Source organism: Ipomoea nil, unplaced genomic scaffold (assembly GCF_001879475.1).
Source record: "Ipomoea nil cultivar Tokyo-kokei standard unplaced genomic scaffold, Asagao_1.1 scaffold2921, whole genome shotgun sequence".
NCBI lineage: Eukaryota > Viridiplantae > Streptophyta > Magnoliopsida > Solanales > Convolvulaceae > Ipomoea > Ipomoea nil.
In genome coordinates, this window is record NW_017619349.1 from 3,216,178 (window position 1) to 3,241,954 (window position 25,777).

Sequence of the window (25,777 nt, forward strand, 5' to 3'; positions counted from 1 at the left end):
CATGCAACCAAACCTACATTTTCTACAGAAATTACTTAGCCATCTCGAAGTTGGTTAACACTTAAACACTTGAATTCCAGGAATCTCAATCTCTTTATTTTGTTTTCAAAACCCTGAATCACTGTTTTATTTTATTTATTTAATGCAACTATCCAAGTCTATCGTTAGGATTAGCTTTAATGAATAAATTAGTAACTAGTGTTTAATACAACCACTTCCTTGTAAATCGATTATCCGATACTTCGAGTATTATTTGTTTGCAAATATACTACAATCATCAACCTTATTATATTTTCTTCCCAAAGGAAAATAAAATATCACCCTTGTGCACATAATTTGTTTTCCTCTACGTACTTTCATGAATTTATTTTCCAATGAAATTTGAATTTCATGAACCAAACAACATAAAGCCACATTTTCCTAGATTTTTTTTTGACATTTAGAAAAACATGTTTCATGAAAATTGTTTTCTATCCAACCAAACATCCCTAAGAGGAGTGAGGAATTTTTTGGCTTTTGGTCATCCAGTCAAAATTGACCCAAATTGGAATTCACTATAAAATAAATATGAATTCACTATATAAGATGTATATTCAGATGAATGACTAAGAAAAAAAAAAGTTGGAAATCATGGAGTAAAAAAACGCAGAGTCAATATTTTACTTCACGACGCATGCACCAAAATGAATCTACAATTTTCATAAAGCAGCCCACACACCCAGAATAACAAAAATAACAAAATTTCCCGCGGTGGAAATCAAAGGATATATAGTAACAACAAATTAACCAACAATACATAGTCCCTCTTGAGAATTGAAGATGGAAAAGAAGGACAATGGTATGGCAGCATGCAAGATATTCACGTACGCCACTGAATGGTCAGAAACCACATGAATGCATCGTCTCTGATCTGAAGTAACCATAATAACAAAGTTAGGCATTCAATGCATAAATAGTCAATTAAGCTGAGAAAACAAACAATTAAGTGCAATTGTGAGAAATATATATATATATATATATATATATATATATATATATATATATATATATATATATATATATATATATATATATATAATATTGTTGTGGGGCTAATATGGTACATAAATAATTCAGGGAAAAAAACACTAGAAGCATATAATTTAGACGGATCGAAAAATTGTCATTTTCCCATACAAATGGGAATGGCATCCAGAACAAGAGATTTTATAAAGAATTTGGCTAACCTGTAGTGAACTTATTGATCAAGTCATTCTTCAAAAATTTTAGCTGGTGGGGTTACCCGTAGACGACGCATGAGAAGCCACATCGTGGACGCGAGTGGTTAACAAGACTCTACTGCCTTTGTTATTGTTGGGAAAAGCAATTTGTAAGCAGTCCCAATCTCTCTCCGTACACACATCGTCTACTACTATAAAATACTTCCCGTTCTCCAAGTATTCTTTTATTTTATCAGCTAACTTCTCTTCCAACATGCCTTGAAACTCTTTGGTGTTTTTGGTGAAGTTACTCAAAATGTCAAGAAATATCTGCTTTAAGTTCATCATTTTCGAGACACAAACCCAAAGACAAGTGAAAAATTCATATTGAATCTCGTAGTCATCAAAAATCACTTTACTTAAAGTGGTTTTGCCGATCCCCGCCATTCTCTCAATTGAGATGACCCTCAAATGAGCTGGTCCCTTGATAAGACGATCCTTTATTAATTTTGCCTCACTATCAATGCCCACTGCATCAACTTCTTCCATCATCACCGGAGCCTTTAACAATTATTAAAAAAAAAAAAAAACATTAAGATTATAAAATAATGATAAATAAATATAATGAGTCCACTTCAATTGTTGACGCAGTTGTAAATCTAGTCCATGTGTTTTAATTGGTATAAATCTAGTCATTCAATTATTAATAAGTTTTAAATCTAGTACTTCAAATGAATGACTAGATTTGCAACTAGGTCAACAATTGAAGGATTACAATTTATTTCAACTTGATATACAACAATTGAAAGAAAGGAACGACATTTGTAACTTGGAAACAATTGCGAGATTAAAAATGTCATTTTCCCTAAATTTTATCTTTTTAGAAAAGACATTTTTTCCTTATTTCTAAACATAAAAATACATGTAATTTCATATATACTTCGTAATCTACTAATCTAATCTAATAATATAATATAATAAGAACAAATAAAGTTAGACCCGGAAACTAAAAACTGTTGGTCATATTATTTGTTGAAATGAATGGTTTATGTTATTTTGATTTTAGTTTTTTTTTTTATTATTATTTTTCATACTTTACCTTTTATTATATAATTTGCTTTTTCCTAAACACCATCGCATTCCATTAATATAAACTTTAGTAATGGAATATTTTGTGAACTATATTTATTATTTTTAACTTACTCATTGATTTTAATAAGGAAGGTTTTAGGTTCGAACCCGATACCAATCAAATTGGCATAATTGTCGAACATATACCATGAATATGTTAGAGTGTATTAAAAAACAATATAAAATTTAATATCAACTTCGGTCAATTAATTAGCCAGACTATATAATTGCATTCAAAGTTGAGCATCAAAGAATAAATAAGGAACCTTGAAAATCATTTTATTGCATTTAAAAAAAAAAAACAAATAATGGTTAAGTTTTTTTCCTTTTTTTTTTTAATTAATCTTCTTTTGATTATTTAGAACAAGACTCAATATTTTAATATACTTTTGCATTATTGAAAATGATTTAGGTCAGTATGGTGTTAATATTTTGTCTGTATTTTTATAATGGTACAATTATACATTATTTTACAAATATTGTACTATTAATATTTTTATTGGACAAAATTATTCTTACATCATTAAAGTTCCATTTATGTATAAGCTTTGCTGGTAATGAAATATTCATTTAACTTATTGTTATTCTGGACTTGACTAATTACGAAATAATTTTCAACTTTTTACTAATAATAATAATGGACATTATTATTATTATTATTATTATTATTATTATTATTATTATTATTATTATTATTATTATTATAACAATTAAACTAGTCTACACAAAAGGAACTCATGGGATTTTTAATTTTTTTTTTTCTATTCTGTTTGAAACTATTTTCTCATTTGAGGTAAGAACTAAATATAATAATATTTTCATAATTTGATTTGTTTCTTTCAACTATTAAAAAAAATGTGATAAATACTATTTTTTGAATCGTCACCTTAAAAGAATACGAATTTATTATAGCACAAATTTTAATTTTCTATTTTGAATATATATATATATATATATATATATATATATATATATATATGAGAATATACATTTTATTAAAACTTGATCTACCATGTTTGTCCATACAAATTTTTTATCTACATAAAGAATTTTTTTTTTTGAAAAATACTTAAAGAATTTAAATGCAAAATTTTCATTATCTAATCAATCCTATTGAAAAATTTTAGTATTTCAAAATATCAATGAAAGTTTACAAAAGAAAGAGTTCACATATAACATCCTAACAACAATTGAAACCTCAATCATATACATAGAGAAAACTTATAAATTCGTATGCTATAACTTTATTACATAAATCTTTAATTACTCATCAATAACATTAGTAAGCCTATTTATAAATATGTCACCTTTCAACAAAATTAAGTTACATTTTACCAATTCATTAATGATCATCAAAATCACATTAAGAAGAATTAATTTTAATTCAATATTTAAATTATTAGGACATAGTTTTTGTTTTCGATCATAACTATTTACAACATTAGTCATCTTTATTACTACTTTTATCACAAGTTAAAAATACTCATTTGCATAATGTTGAAAGTAATAAATTCTAATTTATATTATTAATTTTCATATTTAAAAATTATATTAATTATATAATTATTTTAATTTTTAAAGTAGACATTAATTCAATCACGCAATGCGTGTACTATAACTAGTAGTAACTTATAAATTTGAACTTTTTACTTATCTACGTACTCCTGCAATCCACCCATCCACCCACTTATCTAAATTTCAACTTTAATGTTGAATAAAATACCAGGACTATGTGGTCTAATGGTACTGGGTTGGACTTCCATTTGGAAGATTATGAGTTCAAGCCTCAGTGAATGTGTTATTGGTTCTTTGTGTTTCAGTAGGTTGAGAAAGTATATGAACAGATACTAGTCTGGGAAAAAAAAAGAGTGGTTTGTGGGACGCACCATGACATGAATAGCAGGTTGAGGTTGGCCGTGGTGATCTATGAGGGCCTGAAGAGCGGCGGCGTTAGATTCCCAGATTTCCCTAACTTTGTATCTGATGGCTTTGATCTCCTTAACAGAATCGCTAATCCTGGAAGAGTAATCCGACATTTCCAAGTATCTGAGCAACCCTTTGTCTTTGTGGTTCTTCTTCTCCACCGCGTACTTGCGGATGGCGTCCTCCGCCTCCATTACAACGTCGGAGATCTGGTCCACCAGCTCCCTCCGGTTTCTCGACGCCGGATCCAGATGCGCGATCAAGTTTTCCATTTCCACCAACAGACCGTCCACCTGGTTCTTTATCTCTTCCAGTAACGACTTGTTTTCGTCCACTACATGAACTAGCCGGTCCAAAAGCCGCCCTGCAACTGGATCTACCAAGCCCGCCATAGCTCAGCTCAGCGAAGATCAGATCTCCGGCGGACCCCGCCTGATGCTGCGTTAGTTAACTCGATCAGTATGTGAAACATTAGCTTGCTTAGCTTGTATGTATCCTAGAAAGACTTCATTCTCCTATCGTCAACTGCGTATTAGAGTTAATTACCAAAATAGTCCCTTGACTATAGCGAAATTACCAATTTGGTTATTGACTATTTTTTTAACTAATTAAGTCCTTATATTTTAAAATTTTTAATCAATTTGGTCCTCCGTTTGTTTGACCGTTAGTCAACCGTTAACTTGGGACCAAATTGGTAATTTCGCTATAGTCAAGGGATCATTTTGATAATTAATTTTAGGGGTGGACAATTCGATTTAGTTTTCTCTAATCGAACCGAATTGGTTCGGTAATTTACCGAACAATCGAATGGTATTGAATACTTGTATACTGGACGGTTTGATAAAAAACCGATCCGAATTGTTCGATAAAAAATTGAACTGAACCGAATACCGTTTGATTTTTTTTTAAATATAATAATAATAATAATAATAATAATAAATAAATAAATAAATATATATATATATATATATATATATATATATATATATATATATATATATATATATATATATATATATATATATATATATATATATATATATATATATATATATATATAAAGTAAATCAAATTCCATTGCTGCTTGCTCTGCCGTTCAACTCATATTTTCACAGGTATCTCTCGTAAATGTTTGATTTGATTTCTTTATGGTTTGTTATCAAAAGTTCTCAAGAATCTATTACCCTTCGGTTGTTCGGTATACTACCGAATCTAACTAGTTTGGTACGGTTCGGTTCGAGAAAACTAAATCGAATTGTCTACCCTTAAAGTTATTTACTAAAATGATCTTTTAACTATAGCGAATTACCAATTTGGTCCCAAGTTAACGGTTGACTAACGGTCAAACAAACAGAGGACTAAATTGGTTAGGATTTTTAAAGTTGAGGGACTTAATTAGTCAAAAAAATAGTCAAGAATCAAATTGATAATTTCACTATAGTTAAGGGGTCATTTCGATAATTAACTCTACGTATTATAAGACAGATTAATTATTGGAGCGCGTAGACAGCCTTCAGCATATCTTCCAATGGATTATTTCGTTTCCTTAATGAATAAGATAATTTAGAACTCTAAAGCATACGGCGTGGCAGCGCAATTAGTGGAGAATTTCATCAAACCGCTTCCATCGGCGAGAGCATTGTCCGAAGACCTCATCATGGCGCAAAAAAAGGGAAAATGAATGGTGGAAAATGATTCGTGACATGTATAAATAGTGGCAAAGTTTTCTTTGTTAAATTGTTTATTATTCTCCTCTCAATTATTCTTTAAAATTGTTATTAATGATCATTCGTGACTAATTTTGTTAGTTTAGTTTAGTGAATTAAAGCTCCGGAATTGATTATGCTGTAAGATTATTTATTTATTTTTATTATATATGTTTTTATGCATTTGAGTATTAAATATTCTTCTAAATTATTTGAATAGTTATATCATTTAATTGCTAGGAGGCCTACTAGTTATTTATTTGATATAATTATTTGCTATATTAGTTAATGTTGTGTTACAAATTATTCTAATATTCAGTAGCAACTGAGGTTAATTATTGACAGTTTAGTGATAATTGGTCTCGGATATAATATTTTCCTAAATTAAATGCAATCGCGTGTGCTTGTGTTATATAGTTTGTCGATTTTCCTAGTTCCTATTACTGCTATTAAATTAAATCTATAGTGCTTGTCTTAGGTTATTTAGTAGTTAGGGGTAATTAAACCGCGTGTGCTTTAGTTACCTTCAACTAAGAAAAACGGAAATGAAATAATTTGACAACAAATATTCAATTGCATATTAATTACTTTTTGAATCAATGATCAGTGTTAAATTCTGGTGGTAGATCTTTACTAACCAATGTTTTCTATTATAAGTGCTTTCAATATATTATTCTCATTGCTTTATTCGTTCATTTAAATTTCTTCTTTATTTAAATTCTCTTTTATTTAATCTTTATTCTCGTTATATACCAAACCCACCATCATTTTCTTAAGCACAAAAGTTAGCCTAGTTACTCCTTGTGGGATCGACCCTTACTCCCGCTACTACGTTTGTAAGGTTCTAATTTGGGAGCCTACGTCAGCTCACCAAATTTAAGATTGGGCCATGGTTACTCAACTGGGCTATAATGCACATGGGCCAAACCACACTAAAAGATTGAATCCAACCAATTAGCTAGTCTAACCCATATGTTCTCTCTGATGTGGGACTCTAACATCCGGGCCATTTTGAATCTAACCGGTTGACCACTTGAAATTGGACCAGACCCTCCCCTGAAACGAAAGTTCTGTGAACCCAAAGTGGATCAAACAGGCTCTGATACGACCGAACACCCATAACCGGGTGCCCTAAAACGAAAGCTCTAGATGCCACCAATACCCATAACCGGGTGAACCCAAAGTGGACGCCACCAATACCCATAACCGGGTGAACCCAAAGTGGACCGAACAGGCTCTGATACGACCGAACACCCATAACCGGGTGAACCCAAAGTGGACTGAACAGGCTCTGAACCCAAAGTGGACCGAACAGGCTCTGATACGACCGAACACCCATAACCGAGTGAACCCAAAGTGGACTGAACAGGCTCTGAACCCAAAGTGGACCGAACAGGCTCTGATACGACCGAACACCCATAACCGAGTGAACCCAAAGTGGACCGAACAGGCTCTGATACGACCGAACACCCATAACCTGGTGAACCCAAAGTGGACCGAACTTGAAATTGGACCAGACCCTCCCCTGAAACGAAAGCTCTGGACGCCATCAATACCCATAACCAGGTGAACCCAAAGTGGACTGAACAGGCTCTAATACCCATAACCGGGTGAACCCAAAGTGGACCGAACAGGCTCTGATACCATGTTATAATTTAAGATTGGGTCATGGTCACTCAACTGGGCTATAATGCACATGGGCCAAACCACACTAAAAGATTGGATCCAACCAATTAGCTAGTCTAACACATGGCCTTATAAACCCATATGTTCTCTCTTATTTTATAGATGTGAGATTCTTAACACTCCCATATGTTCTCTCTTATTTTATAGATGTGGGACTCTTAACAATATACTACAAATTGATGGCAGTATATGGAACATGGAAAACCTAAGGCATGTTAACACCAACACTTGTACTCATTTGCCTTCTCCTCCCAAAAACTACAGCTCAGCAAACTTAGACATCCGCACACTTTGTACCATATCACCAGCAAATTGCAAGGAAGAGATCATTAGCAAGATCCCCTTGCTCCAAACATTGAACATTAGTGGGAATTTAGAAGAGCTTTTGGAGGAAAAACAGTCAGGAACTTCTTTGTTTAAAAATCTTCAAATGCTAGATTGCCTTAAAAACTTGAAACTCCATGGCCTGTCCAACAAAGTGTTAAGGATGCCGCATGACAAGTTTCCACTCAAGCTCAGAAAATTGATTTTATCTAATACATTGTTTAAGTGGAATGATATGAGTAGATTGGCATCACTGGACAAGCTTGAGGTGCTGAAGTTGGAAGAAAATTGTTGCAAGGGGGAACATTGGGATCGAAACAGTGATGTTGTTTTCAAACAACTCTAGTATTTGTGGATTGGGAAGACAAACTTAGTAACTCGAAAAGAAATAGCAGAAGACCCTTGTGCAATTTTTGGTCACTTGGATGGAAATTACAATAATCTACTCGAACAATTCATTTTTTATGAAATGGATTTGGAGTTGAAGAATTACTTCCTATACCTTGTTGCTTTTCCTGAAGGGCATGAGATTACTACCTGGAAACTGATTTGGTTGTGGATAGCTGAAGGGATGTTTGTGGTAGAGGATGATGGATACACTTTAGACTGGGAGTGGACATGTGAGAAATACTTATATAATCTTGTTGACACGAATCTTCTAAAGGTGATGAAAAGAAGAGCTGATGGCCAAATCAAAACATGTCGCATTAGTCCCAAGTTGCATCAGCTTTGCAAAATTGAAGCTGCCAATAAGAACCGTGTTCACGAAATGGATGGAAGTGAATCAAGTGAGAAGCTTGCAGAGGTAAACAAAACTGATCGTCGTCGCATATGCATCAAATCCTCTGTTCTGGACTTCCTAAAATTAGAAAAGAAATTAGCTAGTAGTAAACATGTTGATTCTTTCTTATGTTTTTGCTCTGAAGAGATACCAAATGATGAGCACTTGGCAACCATTCCAAAATCCTTTCCTGCTCTTAAGGGGGTGGATATTGAATCCCTCAAGCTCAAATCACTGCCGAAAGAACTCTATCACCTCTTTTATCTCATGTACCTTGCAGTATCTACTGATGGCATGCAACGCATTCCCCGGGACTTCAATAAATTTGAGAACATGCAGACACTTATGTGTTCAATACCTCACAGTCACAGGATTATGAGCAAACACCAGACGAAACTGAAGCTCAAATGGCCTAAGCAGTACCCGATAGACCGTATAACTCACGTGTCAACCTGTATAACCCACATGTTGGTTGTTTAAATTTAAATGTAATTTGTATTAGAATTTAAAATGCCTTAAAAAAAAGTATTAGAATTTAAAAGTATTCTTAATTGTAATAATTGAACTCTTAACCTCTCATTTAATCTAACCTAACAATACCAATTATGCTAAAAGTATTTGTTGAACTTTTTTGTATAACTATAAATTTATTTAAATCATTCACAAAAAATATTATATTTATTACAAGTATTACTTAATACCGATTAATTGTAACTTTATATAAATATCAATATAATTATATATCACTTCTATAATAAAATTTTTAAAAAAAAAAAAAAAACTTTAAGTGATTCGAGCTATCAGGCTGACCCGTTTAGACCACCGAATTTATCTATTTTGGACTTATCCAGGCTGATTCTTTTATGGGGGTAAAATATGTTGGGCCAAACTCTAATTTTTTTTTTTTTTTTAATTTTATCAGGCCAATCCATCAAGTTTGGACTAAGATTAGACATCCTACCTAGTAAATAGTCCATAATGAATAGTCCAAATAAATTTCACAGCCCATGAGCTCTGATGGGTCCAAATAAACTTCACAGCCTTTAGTAAATCGTAATGCTGTGAAATCGTGTCCACCTAACATGTTCATAATTATTGAACTATATGTTCATAATTATAAAACTATATATTCATAATTTTTGAATTTCATATTCAATTTTATTGAACTTTATGTTCATAATTACTGAACTATATGTTCATAATTGTAAAGCTATATATTCATAATTTTTTAACTTCATATTCATAATTATTGAACTATATATTTACAATTACAGAATATGTTCATAATTACTGAGAGGCAAGGTGTTGGACTTACTCCTTCACTGCCCCCGACCAACAATGTCCTAGTCATTAATTGCTGGACTTGACACATTATCGGCCTCCGCCCAAAATACATAAAAAAGAAATAACTTAAATTGTTGAAAAGTTGTGTAACATAGAGATTGATCTCCAATGCCAAATTTTACACATAAACATAGTCATGGTAAATAGCGGCACAAGGTTTCAGAGTATAACTTATTAGGAAATTGCATCTTTACTACTTCTGATATTTTCCTTTCAAGAAACTTTAAAAAAGAAAAAAAAAAAAAGTATTTTAAAATATATAATTAAATCCGATATTTATCCTAAATCCATAAATTCCCTTATCAAACAGATAAGAAATCGAACATGATAACAAAACAGTGATTTTCAAGACAGCGACCTCTGTGTTTGTTTTGATAAGATAAATTTGTAAAAGAATAATCTGTGCCAATTGCTAAGATTTTCTTGCGCAATAAAAGTAGATTTAGAAAAATTGGGGTGAGCTATCCACATCTGTCAATTCTTCATTTCATCATACCCTAAAGGATATTATCTATTCCTGAAATTGACTCTAACATTCACATTGACGTTGTTAGGCTGTCCTTATCCCTGCAAACATCTCCCACTCTAAAAAATGGGTCCCACTTCCACATCATTCCATTTGCAAATCATCTACTATTCACACTACATCCCTACAAATTCATCTCACTCTAAAAAATGGGTCCCACATTCATATTATATTATAAATATAATAATAAACAAAATTAAAAATTAAACAAAAAATAAAAAGTCAATTGTTCGGAGCAAAAGCTGCCAAAAGACTGGCTTGCAAATTTGCTATTTAAGCAAATTTGCAAGCCAGTTGGCATTAAAACAAAAGAAAACTAATATCATATTTTCCATGTCATCTTCCACTTCACTTTGCCAATGTCATATTTGCAGGGGTAAGGATAGCCTTATATTATACTGTGCAATGCCAGCGATGTCAGGCTAGTCATTCAGCTATATCCGTGATAAAGACTTAATTTTTTTTTTGAAAACTAATCTGCCCATTGTATTAATGAATCAAAGCTATAATAGCGTCAGGGGGATAGAATCCCAGTACATAAGATGATCCTGAGTAAAAGCTAAAGAAGCTATATCCTGATAAAGACTTAATTGAGTCCATGAATTACCTCTAAATTATGTGTGAAATGATTATTTTTGTCACTTAATAAAGTGTCTAATTTGATTCTTTAGGGAGTAAAATTGTTACTTGACACATAATTTAAAGGTTAAAGACTATCACGTATTTAACTCATAGATTAAGTCTGTATTGCAAGTATAATTGAAGGACCAAAAATGTAATTAAATTTTTTTTTTAAACATGATATTCATATATCTAATACCAACATTAAGTTTTAAGACTAATGCGATGCGAATGAAACGATGTTGGTCTCTTCTAATTTAATTAAAATCTCAAGTTTATGCATCAGGAATGCAACTACCTTAAAACTCAGTATGCTATACTCTGACCAAACAAACATTAAGTTTTTATAACTAATTTGAAACTATCTTCTTGTTTATGCAATTTGACAAATGAAAATTGCTACTTTGCACATAACAAATACAATTGTCAGGTATATAATTCATCAGGGGCTAAGTCTGTATCACGAGTATAATTGAATGATCAAAAATATAAATTTCTCTACCTTCTTTGTTTTTTTTTTTTTTTTTTTTTAACCATGATATTCATATATCTAATATCAAAAATTAAGTTTTAAGACTAATGGGGTGTGAATGAAACATTGGTCTCTTCCAATTTAATTAAAATTTCAAGTTTATAAATTGAGAATACAATATTACCTTAAAACTCAGTGTGCTATACTCTGACCAAACAAACATTAATTAGTTTTTATAACTAATTTGAAACTATATATCTTGTTGTTTATGCAATTCGACAAATAATGAGCATTTAGATTAGAAGTTGATCATCAACTTAATAGGAATATAAATCTTATAAGATTAAGGGTTTAATTATTCACTTAAAATGTCAATTTTATTTTAAATTTTTCAATGACAACTGCAGACATGAAAAGAAAGGTAAACTAAAATGTAGCAATATATAGTATACCTATCAATGAGAAAGATAGTTTTCTATGGAATAGAGTACAATATCCAAATTTCATTTTTATTTTTTGGGTTTTATCTGTTGGGCCATAAACGGAAAGGAAGGAACCAGAAACTCATCGTTTTGAAACTTTAAGTCATGTTTGAAGTGAAAGGGCGACAATCCCACGCGAATATCCCGAGCACTCATGTGGTAGATGTGATCACGGACCGGTTCAAAGGTCGAATCGGTTTTGAATCGGTCTGGAAAAAAGCAGACCTAGAACTTCTTAAGTCTGGGTCGGATTTAACTCAAACTTAAATCGGCTTATACAGGACCAGTTCAAGTCCTATAAAAGAAATACCCCAGAGCTCATTTCGAAACTGGCCTAGGTCCGGGCCTAGTCCGGGCAAGGTCCAGGTCCCTAATTGGCACAGACCAGAGCAAAATTTAACATGGACTTTATAAATTATAATATACTTTATAATATTTATAATTTATGAAATAATATTAGAGTTAATTTTATTTTTGGTCTTAGATTTATAGGTGAAAATCCACTTTTAGTCATTTTTTATAAAAATATTCACTTTTGGTCCTAGTATTATTGTGACATGACCAATTTTGGTCCCCTATCAACAAAATCGTTGAAATTTCGTTAAATTGAAGGACATTTTGATCTTTATAATACAAAATGCGTTGACCCGTTTTGTTTTGTTTTGTTTTTTTTTTTATGTTTTTTTTTTTTTTGAAAAAATCATAATTGAAGAGCGAAATGTCCTTGTATTTAACGAAATTTCAACGATTTTTTTATAAAGGATCAAAATTGGTCATGTCACAATAATACTATGACCAAAAAGGGATGTTTTGATAAAAAAAAAGGACTAAAACTAGACTGACACTTATAAATCTAGGACAAAAAATGAAATTAACTCAATAATATTACAAGTCTTATAAAAAAATTTAATAGTACAAGTTCAAATGCTATTAAAATCTTATAAAATTTTAATTTTGTAGAAAATCATATTAATTTTTTATTTTGAGATTAATGGTTAAAATATTATTTTAAACAAAAATATTAACTTTGAAAAATTGAGTATTAGTGTATTGACTCTTTATGATTCAGTCGGTTGAGAAAGTAGTGATGAACATATCTTACACAATGTTGCAAAAATTCCGCCTAGGCGCTAGACGCTGGCCCGCCGCCTAGCGTATCACCATAATCGGTGCCGGTGGTCTAGGCGGCTGGCCGGCCGCCTAAGCGCCGCATGGGCACCGATTAGGTCGCCTAGTCGGCCGATTAGCTATTGTTTTCTTCTTTTTAAATAGATTATTTCACTTAAAATGACGTCGCTTTAAACGAAATAACCCTAAATTGTTCAAAATTCTATGTTTTTTGGTTAATATTTAATATTTTAGTATTATAATTATCAAATCTTTAAAAATTTAAAAAATTTAAACAATATTTTTAAATATAAAAAAATAAAATAAAAAATACACGGGCACCTAGGCACGATTAATCGCCGCCTAGGCACCCGATGAGCGCCTAGTGATTTTTTCAACCATGATACTACATTGTAACAGAGTCAGTAGTACTCTCTCTCTCCCTCTCTCTCTCTCTCTCTCTCTCTATATATATATATATATATATATATATATATATATATATATATATATATATATATATATATATATATATATATATATATATACAGAGAGAGAGAGAGAGAGAGATAGTTAAGTTTAGGTGCGGCCGCTCCTTCCCGTGCGGTCAGTGCCGTTGCACCAATGGTTAAGCGAATATACACCATCAACGTTAGGAAATGCATTACAAAAGAACACACAAATTAGGTACGCATCACTAAAAACACACCATTAGGCATGAATAAAAGCACCACACAGTGTTCGGAAATATAACATTAGAAGTGTATGAGTTATATGGTATTTTTTTGGGGTGTGTTGTGTATTTTATGGTGTATTTTTACACTTCATTATTGTGTGTTTCCCTTACACTGTTGGTGTCTTTCGTTAACACTATTGATGTATTCGAAAACGGTCGCACGGGCCGCATTTGAGCAATTTCCTATATATATATATATATATATATATATATATATATATATATATATATATATATATATATATATATATATATATATATTAGCATTATTATATCAAAAAGGTTGAAATAGTTTAAGTTGTAAGAACTTTCGTGGTTAATCATGAGATTAATAGTTTAAATTTAATTTAATAAAAAATTCTGGGTTTAGCCCGGGACTGACCTGGGGTAGGCAGGGCACGGGACCGGCCCAGGTTATCCTGGGTTGATCCTGATTAGTGCTAACCTAGGCCCAGACCCGACCCGGATCCGGCACGAGACCAGTCCATGTCCAAAATTTTGCCACATCTATCATGCGGTAATTAATGTAGATGGTCGCAGAATTGACACTAGGCTGGAGAGGACGGCATCCGTTGATTTTGTGACGGTAGACGATACCGGTAGTTGTGAAGTGATAGGATTTTTCATTATTGAGATGTGTTCTATTGTTCTCGTCTTTTTGTTACATTGTGTCATCTATAGTGTTATAAAGTATTGCGTTACTTCTTATGAACTCTATTTTGATTAGTTCTTAATTATAGAAGTTACAAATTTTAATTTTAAATATAATGAATGTTGTCAACTGTTATGTAGTGTGATGACACATCTGTTACCATTCCAAATGAATGGTTACATGATCAAACTCCGGTGGTGGAGACATTGATTCTTTGAGCTAAAAAAAGGTTATAAAGTATTGTGTATACTTTGTGTTGAGTAAAATATTTTCCATCATTTGAAACACCAATAATATTGACTAAATTTTAAAGTATTGTTTTTTGTTCAATTTTACCGAGAACGTTTATATTTAAGTGTTTAAATATATACATTTGTAATCTATTTTATCATAGAAAATATGCTCCAATGTTCCTACCAAAGCCCGGGAGAAAGTGAATCTGGTTTTTTTTTTTTTCAAAAATGTGAATTGAATATCACACTTGGATTAATTTTTTGAAGCCATGATTAGATTTTAGAAATATTTCAAATTAAAAATTTCATAGACACCAACAAAATTTGGCTGACAAGGAAAACTTGCAATCACTGCTCAACTCTTAAGTCAATCAGCTATGAACAATCTAAACTGATTTACCTCCTCGTAATTTGTCCGTTAAGATCTATCATAAAGTGGAGTTCACCTAGTGCACACCGTCGTGTAGTGGTTGCGGGTTTTTCTCTGTCACCAATATAAATTATAAATTTTAATTATATTATCATTTACAGCCTATCAAGTAATTGTTGGATACAACCTTTTCACCATCCCTACATGGCTACATACATGCGCTAACAGCTAATAAAATTAAATACAGATGGAATAATGGTGATGGAGTGACAGTTCCCCTAATTAACCCTTCACTCGTTCCTATCCTCAACAAAAAGAGGGATCCACCGGAAATCCCCTGATGGAAAAATGCAGCCAATCAGCATCAAGAAACCAGGATGAACTATCTCAAACACCCAATCAAATAAGAGATAGGATTTCATGGTAGGCCCTGTAGTGGCCCCAAAAGTACATTGACCTATTTTTTCCATTATCTATTTCTTCCCAAAACTAAATTAATATATCATCAATCCATCAACAACACAATTAATAATGTTACTAAAAAAAATATAATGCATTTAATGGCAATTACTCCTAATTCATCATATATTAAATGCTCTCAAATATAGAGATATAAAATTTTTCAACACCCTATGCAATAGTATCATAAAGTGTGTGTATATATATATGGGAAGGTTGCCCGCATGGACAGCTCATTGATCAATTGGTTATATGGGTGAAGTTTGGAAAAGAATGACCATAGATCGAGTCTCACCGGCAGTAGTGTGGGAGCAACCTCTCAAAATGAGGGGGCTCCTTAAGCAAATGTCTAACCTCTGTGTTCAACTGAGTTAATTACCATAATTTACATCTCTGTGGGCTCCTTAAGCAAATGAGAGCAAATGTCTAGTCTCTGTGTTCAACTGAGTTAATTATGCTATGTCGGACCAGGAAAGGTTGATATTAGTATGGATTTGATCTATCAATTTTGATGGTTGCTGAAAAATAAATGAAAAAAAAAATGAGATCGGTTGATGGTTGCTGAAAAATAAATGAAAAAATGAGATTAATTTTATAAGTATTGTAAACTTTCCTAGTTATAGACAGCTAAACAATGGTTGGCTTTTTTTTTTTTTTTTTAAAGATTTGATTTGAAAACTTGTAAAGTATTGAGACACACCTCCCAATTTTCTTCATTTACTAAGATTATATTTGAAAATTTGTAAGCTATTGAGACACACCATCTATCCTACCGAGGTTCAAACCTATGATCTCAGAGTTATAGAAATGTCATTGAACTACAATCTATTTTGTTTATTTTTCCTAAAATTTACAAAATAGAATTAAAGACATGACGGAAAGATCGAAACCGTGGGCTATTTGGGTTTTAAATTCAGTGCAAAAGTGCATATTTGTGGGGCATATCCACAGTGCTAAATAATTGAAGGTCCTTTCAGCTATCATAAGCTAGCTTTTTGGCCTCGAGCAATTTTTACAAACAATTTTACTTTTGTTGTTTCCACTTTCCAATTATCGTACACAAGAAACAAATCTCCTATGGTTTCTTCATCGGACAGAAAGTTGGCGAGCGCAGTGGGAGCTAAGACAGCCAGAGCCTGCGACAGTTGCATACGGCGGAGGGCGCGGTGGTACTGCGCGGCCGACGACGCTTTCTTGTGCCAATCGTGCGACTACTCGGTGCACAATGCGAACCTCTTGGCCCGGAGGCACGAGAGGGTTCGCCTCAAAAGTTCTGACCTCAAGACCCCCGATGAATTCCCGAGTTTGGAAAGCCTAGCCCGGTCCTGGCCCCACGGGTTCACTCGTAAGGCACGAACACCGCGGGGCCGGAAACATGCAAAACCTAAATCAGATCAGTCGTTTACCAAACACCCCCTTCTTTTGGTGCCCGAAATCTATAGCGACGAAAATTCGCACAACGACGAGAGCGATGAGCAGCTCCTCTATCGCGTCCCCGTCTTCGACGGCTTCGCGGCGGAGATGTGCACTTCCGGCCGGGCGAACGAGGCGGCCGGGGAGAATATTCCGGACGTCCGGACGAATATTCCGGCATCTCTAGACTTTCGTCACAATAAGGATGACAGTAATAAACCTCCCGGAATCGTCCCGTCGGAATTTGAGCTCGGCGAAATCGAGAGCTTGCTGGGGAAAGGGCTTGATGATGAGTCCTTCAACATGGAAGAGTTAGGGCTTTTTAGTAATTTCAACAAAGTGAAGGTTGAAACCGATGAAGAAGCCGCCATAGCTAATCACAACGTCGCTCTGAAGTTCGACAATTGTGACGATAATTCACCTGTCGCTATGTGTGACGGAGAATACGACGATAGAGGAGGAGAATTGGCGACGATTCTTCAGCAAAGTGACGATTTTGATTATAAAACTGAGAAAAATAAAATCTTATTGAAGCTTGATTATGAAGGTGTCATCACAGCTTGGGCTGACCAAAGATCTCCATGGACGAACGGTGAACGTCCAGATTTGGATTCCAACGATTGCTGGCCTGACTTCACGGTAACATTATTATTTCTTTCTGTGTTGATAATTAATTTTGTGTCATCAATACTTATTATTGCATTTAATATCTATTAATTATTTGAAAATTTTCAAATTCACTACACATTAATTAGAGAAAGGTGCATTAATTAGTAAAAACTTAATTCAAGCAAAATTGTGAATATAAAATACTTGATATAATTTAGTACTTTATCTGTCTCATTTTATGTATGTGGTTCAGTTAACGAGGCTTGACTGAAGTTATTTTTAATTTAATTTTTCATTATGTTAAGTTTAGTATTAGTATATTAAATTTATATATTTAGAAACTACATTAAAAGTATTAATATACAAAAAAAAAATTACATTTAAAAATAATTTTAAAACACTAATAAAAATAAGCAAAGAAGAAATAGATGACTTAACTTGACCAATAAATAGTAAACAAAATAGGTAAAATGGAACATAGGGAGTATCAAATAAGAAAATGACTAGGGGGACCTATTTAATCACAAAAACAAAAGTATTCCCTTTTTTATATTAAATTTTTCAAAAATTTTGAAATTTTCATCTTTCATACAAGATTTTTTAAATGGGAAAATAACATTTTTGTCCTTACATTTATACGAAATAATAGATTAAAAAACAAACAAAATATTAACTTCAACCATTCATGGTGACAATAGCATTATTGGTTCTCCAATTTCTTTTCGAGGTGGAGGCCGGTTTTGGTCCCATTTTTCATGATGTAACAATTTTAACAGTTTTGGTTCATCAATAATTTGTTAGTGACAAATTTATTACTTTTGAATTATAAAATATAATTTTATCCTTATATTTACTAAGAAAATGCGCATCTTATAAAAAGTAAAGAGTCAATAATATTCACATCAACTAACAATTATATTAATGGACTGAAATTGTTATTTCATATAAATATAACGAAGAAAATATGTTGAATTTCAACCTTTTTAAATTTATAAAATAAAATTTTATTTGAAAACTTAAGTATTTTGTTCATATAATATTTTTTTTTTTTTACAAGTGTATGGTAGTAAATGACATTAGTAGTATTGAATATTTATGGTGCATGGTTAATGCCTCCACCCCTCTTGGTTGAGACTTCATAATTTCATATTCAAATTTTGGTGTAACATAGTTAGCGTATCAGTTAATTTTAGCTTATTTGACCACTATTGACTGTTTGATTTGGATAAACATTATATTTAATATAAGTGTTTGATTATTTAGTTTTTTGTAACAACTTATTGCTCCAAAAGCTGCTCAAATTAACTTTTTCGATAAACTTTTTGAGAAAGTCATTTTGCATGTAATCAGCTATCAGTAACAGCTAATTTACCAAACATCTTTCTACAATCAGCTAATGCTATCAACTACTCAAATCAACTAACTCAGTAAGCTACCAACTAACAGCTAACAGCTATTTATGAAACATCCCCTTTATTTCATTCTCGAGACACCTATGTGATAGACTTGTAGTTTTAATTTATCGTTTTAGAAAGAAAAAAATTGATCGATTTTGTCACAAATTCATTTTTAGGACGGATGGGGCACAATTCATAATAATCCATACGGAGAAATGGGATCAATGAGCATAGGTCATGCAGCTATAATGGATGAAGGGAGAGAGGCAAGAGTGTCAAGGTACAGAGAGAAGCGGCGAAAGAGGTTGTTTTCGAAGAAAATAAGGTACGAGGTTCGGAAACTGAATGCTGAGAAGAGACCTAGAATGAAAGGGAGGTTCGTGAAGAGGGCAAATTTTGTGGCACCTCTTTCTAATTTCCCTTTGATCACCAAATAGATATATATATAATATGTCTCTCGATCTCAATATAAAATTTTACGAGAGAATTATGATTATGTACTATATTGCATGCATGTACTTTTGGTACGGAGTATTAAACTTGAGATGGGTCCAAAGATTCTTCAATCTTGGATGGTGCGTTTGTAAATTGAAAAAAAAAAAACAATAAATTAATTACTGTAACATTTTGTTGTAAGATTATTTTTGTTTTGTTTTTGAAAAACATGTTGTGACTACTTGTGACATATGTTCAATTGTACAATGACAAATGTAAATTTTAATAGGAAAATGTTTCTCATTTTTATAATTACCACTCTTTATTAGTCACTCTCGATTTTTTTAAAAAAATTATTTATTTTCGTGGATTAATAATTGGCTTACAACATCTTAAGTTAATAAGGAATTTTCGTATCGAAGAGAAAGATGATATGTGTCAATGTATTTAATTTATCAATGAACTTTCGTAGATAAAACACTCAAATTTGTGGTATTTAAGTTGTAGTAATTTAAGCTATTACTAAATCGATCTATAAGTATTTTTTTAATATATAAATTTACGTTTATGTATAAAACTAGTTTTAAAAATTAAGAAATTGTAACCGTGTAAAGTGAGAACTTTTAAAAACTTGATTTGGATGATCAAATTTATTTGTGTGTCTGTGTGTATAGATCGAATGTTTTAAGGTATCAATCAGTACTAATGTTTTTTGCATCGCTACAATTTTAAAGTGAGCGAAAAAATGTTTTGTGTTTAAAAATAATATAAAATAAGTGCGGTCAATTTGTTCAACAACTTCAACTTGATTTTTCAATTTAATGGTAATGCTAAAGTCTTGGATTGCTATCTAAACAAATAGATATTGAGAAGACAAAACCTAGCCCTGCCATTAAATTGAAGTTGATGTTTCAACCATTATTTTAGTTTAACAATTGAGAGTACAATTATTATTGTGTTATCATACTATCAAATAATGCACATTGAGTACACAAATAATATACTTTTAATATATTAAAAATATATATTGTATTAAAAAAAAATACATTATTTAAGTATTAAAAATATATTATATATTATTTTGTATAATGCACATTCAGTACACAAATAATATACTTTTAATATATTAAAAATGTACATTTTGTTATGATCCATATAGCATGGTCCACACAATAATTTGCCTCAAGAGGGGTGGCCCTGCCATTAAATTGGGAACTTGGATTTATGCAGCGTGAATGGAGTTTTAGTTTCCACGGCGATATGTCAATTTTTGGATTTTTGGTATACTAACACATATTATACAATCACAATATTGTGACTCTTTTCACAAAATTAATGTAATTGACTATTTTTCTAATGCCTTTGTTAAAGAAAAATCCCATTGAACATTTTTATGGAATTTTAATCCTATATATTGACAATTTCTACAAGTGTAATATTATAGGTTTAGGTTATATTGATATATTTATCAAATTGAAATATTATAAGAGCTTCTCATTAACTATAAAAACCGAGTTTTATTGCTGAATTTTGTGGTTTCAAGGGGAGAATATAGGATACCGGAGAGAGACAAAAAATAACTTGAATATAGTAGAGAAGAGTTGAGGGAGACAATACCAACCCTTAGAAAGGATCAAAGTCTATTACGAGGGTTGCCAAACAAGTAAAGATGCATACTCAAAGGTCTAAATTTTGTCACTATTCAATCAGTGCATTTATTAGTGAAAAAAAAAAAAAGAATTGGCCTTATTTATTTTTTAAACGTTATAAGGTATACTGTTTGGAAATAAACTTTTATTTAAATTCTTATTTATCTTTCAGCAAATAGAATTGATAGGTTATTTATAATTTAATGCCTTGTCAAATTGTTCCAATGTATACCATTATACCTAATGGGTTGGGTCAAGCCCAAGGTTGTTGGGAAGAGTATGAAATTTTGGGCCATGACTTTATTGGGTCCAAAGTGTGATTGTGAGCCTAGAGACGAAGCTAGCAATCGTTATGCTATGAGCACGTGCCCACCTTACAAGGTGGGCACGGTTCTATATCCATAATTTCTATACTGTAGATTCATAATTTCTATACTATAGATTCATAATTTTTATACTGTAGATTCATAAAATTTATACTTTAGATTCATAATTTTTAAACTGTAGATTCATAATTTAAATACAGTAGATTCATAATTTCTATACTGCAGATTCATAATATATGTACTGTAGATTCATAATTTCTGTACTGTAAATTCATAATTTCTAAACTGTATAGTTATCAAATTATGAACGTATAGTTCTCTGATTTGTAAAAACAGAGTTCAACAATTGGAATCTAAAGTATAAATTTTATGAATCTACAGTATAGAAATTATGAATCTACAGTATAGAAATTATGGATATGGAACCGTACCCACCTTGCAAGGTGGGCACGTGCTCACAGCAAATGCCCGCAGCTAGAGGGTTAAAGAGGGTAGTTTAGGAGTTTCGAGGTCAAAATGCGAAGAAGTCAGAAGTTTGGGGTGAAAAGACAAGGAGGCAGGGAGTTCAATGTGCAAAGTGTGGTAAAGAGTAAAGTATAAGGTGCTAAGACACAAAGACTAAAGGAATAAAGACATGAGGTATAAAGTGAGGAAAGAAGGAAAGTTTATGGGCCAAAGTGTGACAAGGCAGAAATTATAGGGTGTCAAGTCACAAAAGGTGTGAAAAGTTGGCTAGACTAGCTTAATGGCGTGCTTGACCGACACGAAAATAGCAGAGATGTAGAAAAAATGAGAGAATATGAGGGCAATTGACCCCTTGCACGATCGGTCGAGATGGTCGACGATAGTTGGTTGACGCAAACCATAGTGAGGAAGCACTGATTACTTGGATCGAAAATTAGGGTGAGGTGGCCTCACCCATTAGTCCGCCAGCACTCCACCTTGGGTTCGGTTGGACCATGACGGGGCCATGGCAATCACGGTGGATGCCGGGTGGACTTGCCCGGTAATGGTCTGGTGCAACAGTGGGTGGAGCAATTTGAATTGAGTTTTATGATGAGAACTATCAATACCTAATAGTATTGGGTAAAAAAAAATGCCATACATTTGTTTATCTGTCTATCGGATAAGACTTGAGCCTATCAAGTACCTTTGTTTTTTTTAAAAAAATAATAGTAAAAATACAAAATGGTGTTAAATGAATAGATGCGTAATCATAATTTAGAACCCCAACTAACCCCACTACTAATAGTAAATTAAGCGTTATAAGTCATATTCGTAGAATGAATCTTCATGCCATTACTGTGAACAAGGGTTTATAAATTCAAATTGTAGTAATTAATCTTACCATATAATTTGGGTGTCATTGGTAAAAAGTCATATTCAACTTTAATAATATCATCATTAAAGATTAATAATAGCACGATTTGTGTCATAGGTTAAAGTCATATTCAATTTTGTTAGCAATAATTGTAACTTAATATATTTTAACGATGCTATATAATGTATTAGAAAATTAGATTTTCAAACTTATAATATATTTTATTTTTGTAGAATAGAATGCTTAGCAGAAGAAAATGTTAAAGAAGAAGCGAAAGCTTAGTAGAAGAGAAGGTTTGGTAGAAGATAAGATTCTCATAATAATAATAATAATAATAATAATAATAATAATAATAATAATAATAATAATAATAATAATAATAATAATAATAATAATAAATTAGGTAGAAGAGACATTTCAACAAAAGACTCAGTTCAAATATAAGAGAATAATTATCAAAAGAGTTATATGAGTCAGTATAAGGTGCTTCGCTATTAATTCGAAATTCCAAACTATTAAAAATTAATATTACAAATTTGAAAAGTTTGAGCAAAGGCAAATTGTAGAGTGAGAAGGGTAGCTTAACAGCCAAATGCACAATGTGAAAACAAATTCCCATTTAACTAACTAGTATTTGCGCCCGTGCGTTGCACGGATTGAATTTGTTATAATATTTTTAAAATATTTAGATCGATATACAATTGTATAGATTATAACATCGAATATATATAATATAATTGAAGAATTGAGTTGCATCGATTATGTTTTCTGATGTTATCAATGCTTGAATTCGAGTAAATAATTGCTCAATTAATAGCTAACGTGTAGATATACGCATTAAGTTTTGCAACTTTAGAGATTTTATATATCAGTATTTAGAATTTGTATTAATTGGGCAAATTAGCTCATTGTCTACCAACTTAGTTATAGAAATTATTTATACGGAAGATATATTTTCTATGTAGATATATATCAATTTTGTCATTTTTGTATATAAAAAAAATATAATATCAATGGCTTGAATTATACATTATTAAAAATCTCTTTGTAGACGACATTGGTAGTAGTAACGAAATTTTATCCATCCTCGTCTAGAGTTAAAACCATCAGACCATCAGGCTGGGTGACTCGGGAAAAAACTCACATATAATAAATCGTGATTAAAGACTGGTTTTTTCAGTAAAAACTCAACGTGAGTTAGTATTTGACCTTGACTTTTGTTGATAGTCATGACATATGTGAGCACTAACGTGAATTGTTTTGTTAGAACTTTAAGGGAAATTTTGTATCAGAAGGGTGAAAGACATTTTAATTGAAGATTTTACTTTTATTAATAGTATAGATATAGATTGGTGTAAATAATAATTAATAAATTATTTTCCTTATAAAATTACATAGAATTTCAAATAGATTTTCTCATTTATAGAATTTTAAATGGATTTTCTCATTCATTACGCATAATTTGTTTTCGTTATTCTCACAATTATAATGGTTTAATTATTACCAATTAAATTTTATTAATTTTTTACTAATTAATTATATTCATATTAATTTGGGCTCGAATGTTTTAAAGGAGGATTTTAATTTTATTAAAGTCATTTCACTAAGAAAACTAAAACTAATCAAAGTAAATCTAATCATGCTATATTTATTTGTAACTGTATATTAATTTCATTTTGAAATCATTGGTTCACATATTTGAATTATTTATTTTTTTCTTTAATTATTCTCATTGTAAACATAAATGATATTGCAATAATTAATTTATGATATTTATCAAATTTTATTTTTTTAAAAATATAAAATTTTCTCATGTTTAGGGATTAACAAATATTTTAAAATTATTTTTTATTAGTAAGTCTTTTTACTTTTAAAACATTTTTCAGCAACTCAAACACTCCCTTAGTCTCTAATAAAGAAACTGAAAAATAAAAGTCATCTAATTAATAAAATTAAAACTAATTAAACTAAATCTAATAATGCTATATTTATTTGTAACTGTATATTAATTTCATTTTAAAATCATTGGTTAACTATTATAAATAGAAATTATGATATTTATCAAGTTGTATTTAAAAAAAAAAACATTTACACATGTTATGAGGGGTTAACAAATATTTTAAAATTATTTTTTATTAGTATGTAAAATGAAAAATAAAAGTCATTTCATTAAAAAAATTAAAAGTAATTAAAGTAAATCTATTCATGCTATATTTATTTGTAATTGTATATTAATTTCATTTTGAAATCATTGGTTCACATCTTTGAATTATTTTTTTTCTTTAACTATTATAAACAGAAATTATGATATTTATCAAATTGTATTTTAAAACAATATAACATTTACACATGTTATGAAGGGTTAAAAAATATTTTAAAATTATTTTTTATTAGTATGTATTTTTATTTTAAAATATTTTCCAGTAATGCAAACACTCCCTTAGCTTCCCATAAAAAATTGATAAAGAAAAGTCATTTCATTAAAAAAAAATTAAAACTAATTAAAGTAAATCTAATCATGCTATAATTATTTGTAACTGTATATTAATTTCATTTTGAAATCATTGGTTCACATATTTGAATTTTTTTAATTATTATAATTTATAAACATAAATGATATTATACTAATTAATTTATTAATTTATGATATTTATCAAATTGTATTTTTAAAAAATATAAGATTTACACATGTTATGAGGGGTTAAAAAATATTTTAAAATTATTTTTTAGTAAGTACTTAAAAAAAAAATTCAGCAACTCAAACATACCTTAGTCTTCCAGAAAAAACTGATAAAGAAAAGTCATATCATTAAGGGAATTAAAACTAATTAAAGTAAATCACATGATACTATATTTATTTGTAATTGTATATTAA

General features: G+C 31.0%; 2 protein-coding genes across 2 annotated transcripts; one reads left to right on the forward strand and one right to left on the reverse strand.

Annotated features, from left to right (window-relative positions):
- Positions 1–744: 744 nt before the first annotated feature.
- LOC109160893 (disease resistance protein RPP8-like) lies at positions 745–4,730 on the reverse strand. The gene is made up of 3 exons (XM_019309153.1): positions 4,217–4,730; positions 1,227–1,760; positions 745–910 (listed from the first exon to the last, which is right to left on the reverse strand). The coding sequence occupies exons 1-2, from the start codon at positions 4,643–4,645 to the stop codon at positions 1,266–1,268; spliced, it is 924 nt and encodes a 307-aa protein (XP_019164698.1). The 5' UTR covers positions 4,646–4,730; the 3' UTR covers positions 745–910; positions 1,227–1,265.
- Positions 4,731–16,675: 11,945 nt separating this feature from the next.
- LOC109160892 (zinc finger protein CONSTANS-LIKE 16-like) lies at positions 16,676–19,804 on the forward strand. Its single transcript, XM_019309152.1, has 2 exons — positions 16,676–17,804; positions 19,348–19,804. Exons 1-2 carry the CDS (start codon positions 16,830–16,832, stop codon positions 19,606–19,608), a joined length of 1,236 nt encoding a protein of 411 aa, XP_019164697.1. The 5' UTR covers positions 16,676–16,829; the 3' UTR covers positions 19,609–19,804.
- Positions 19,805–25,777: the final 5,973 nt, after the last annotated feature.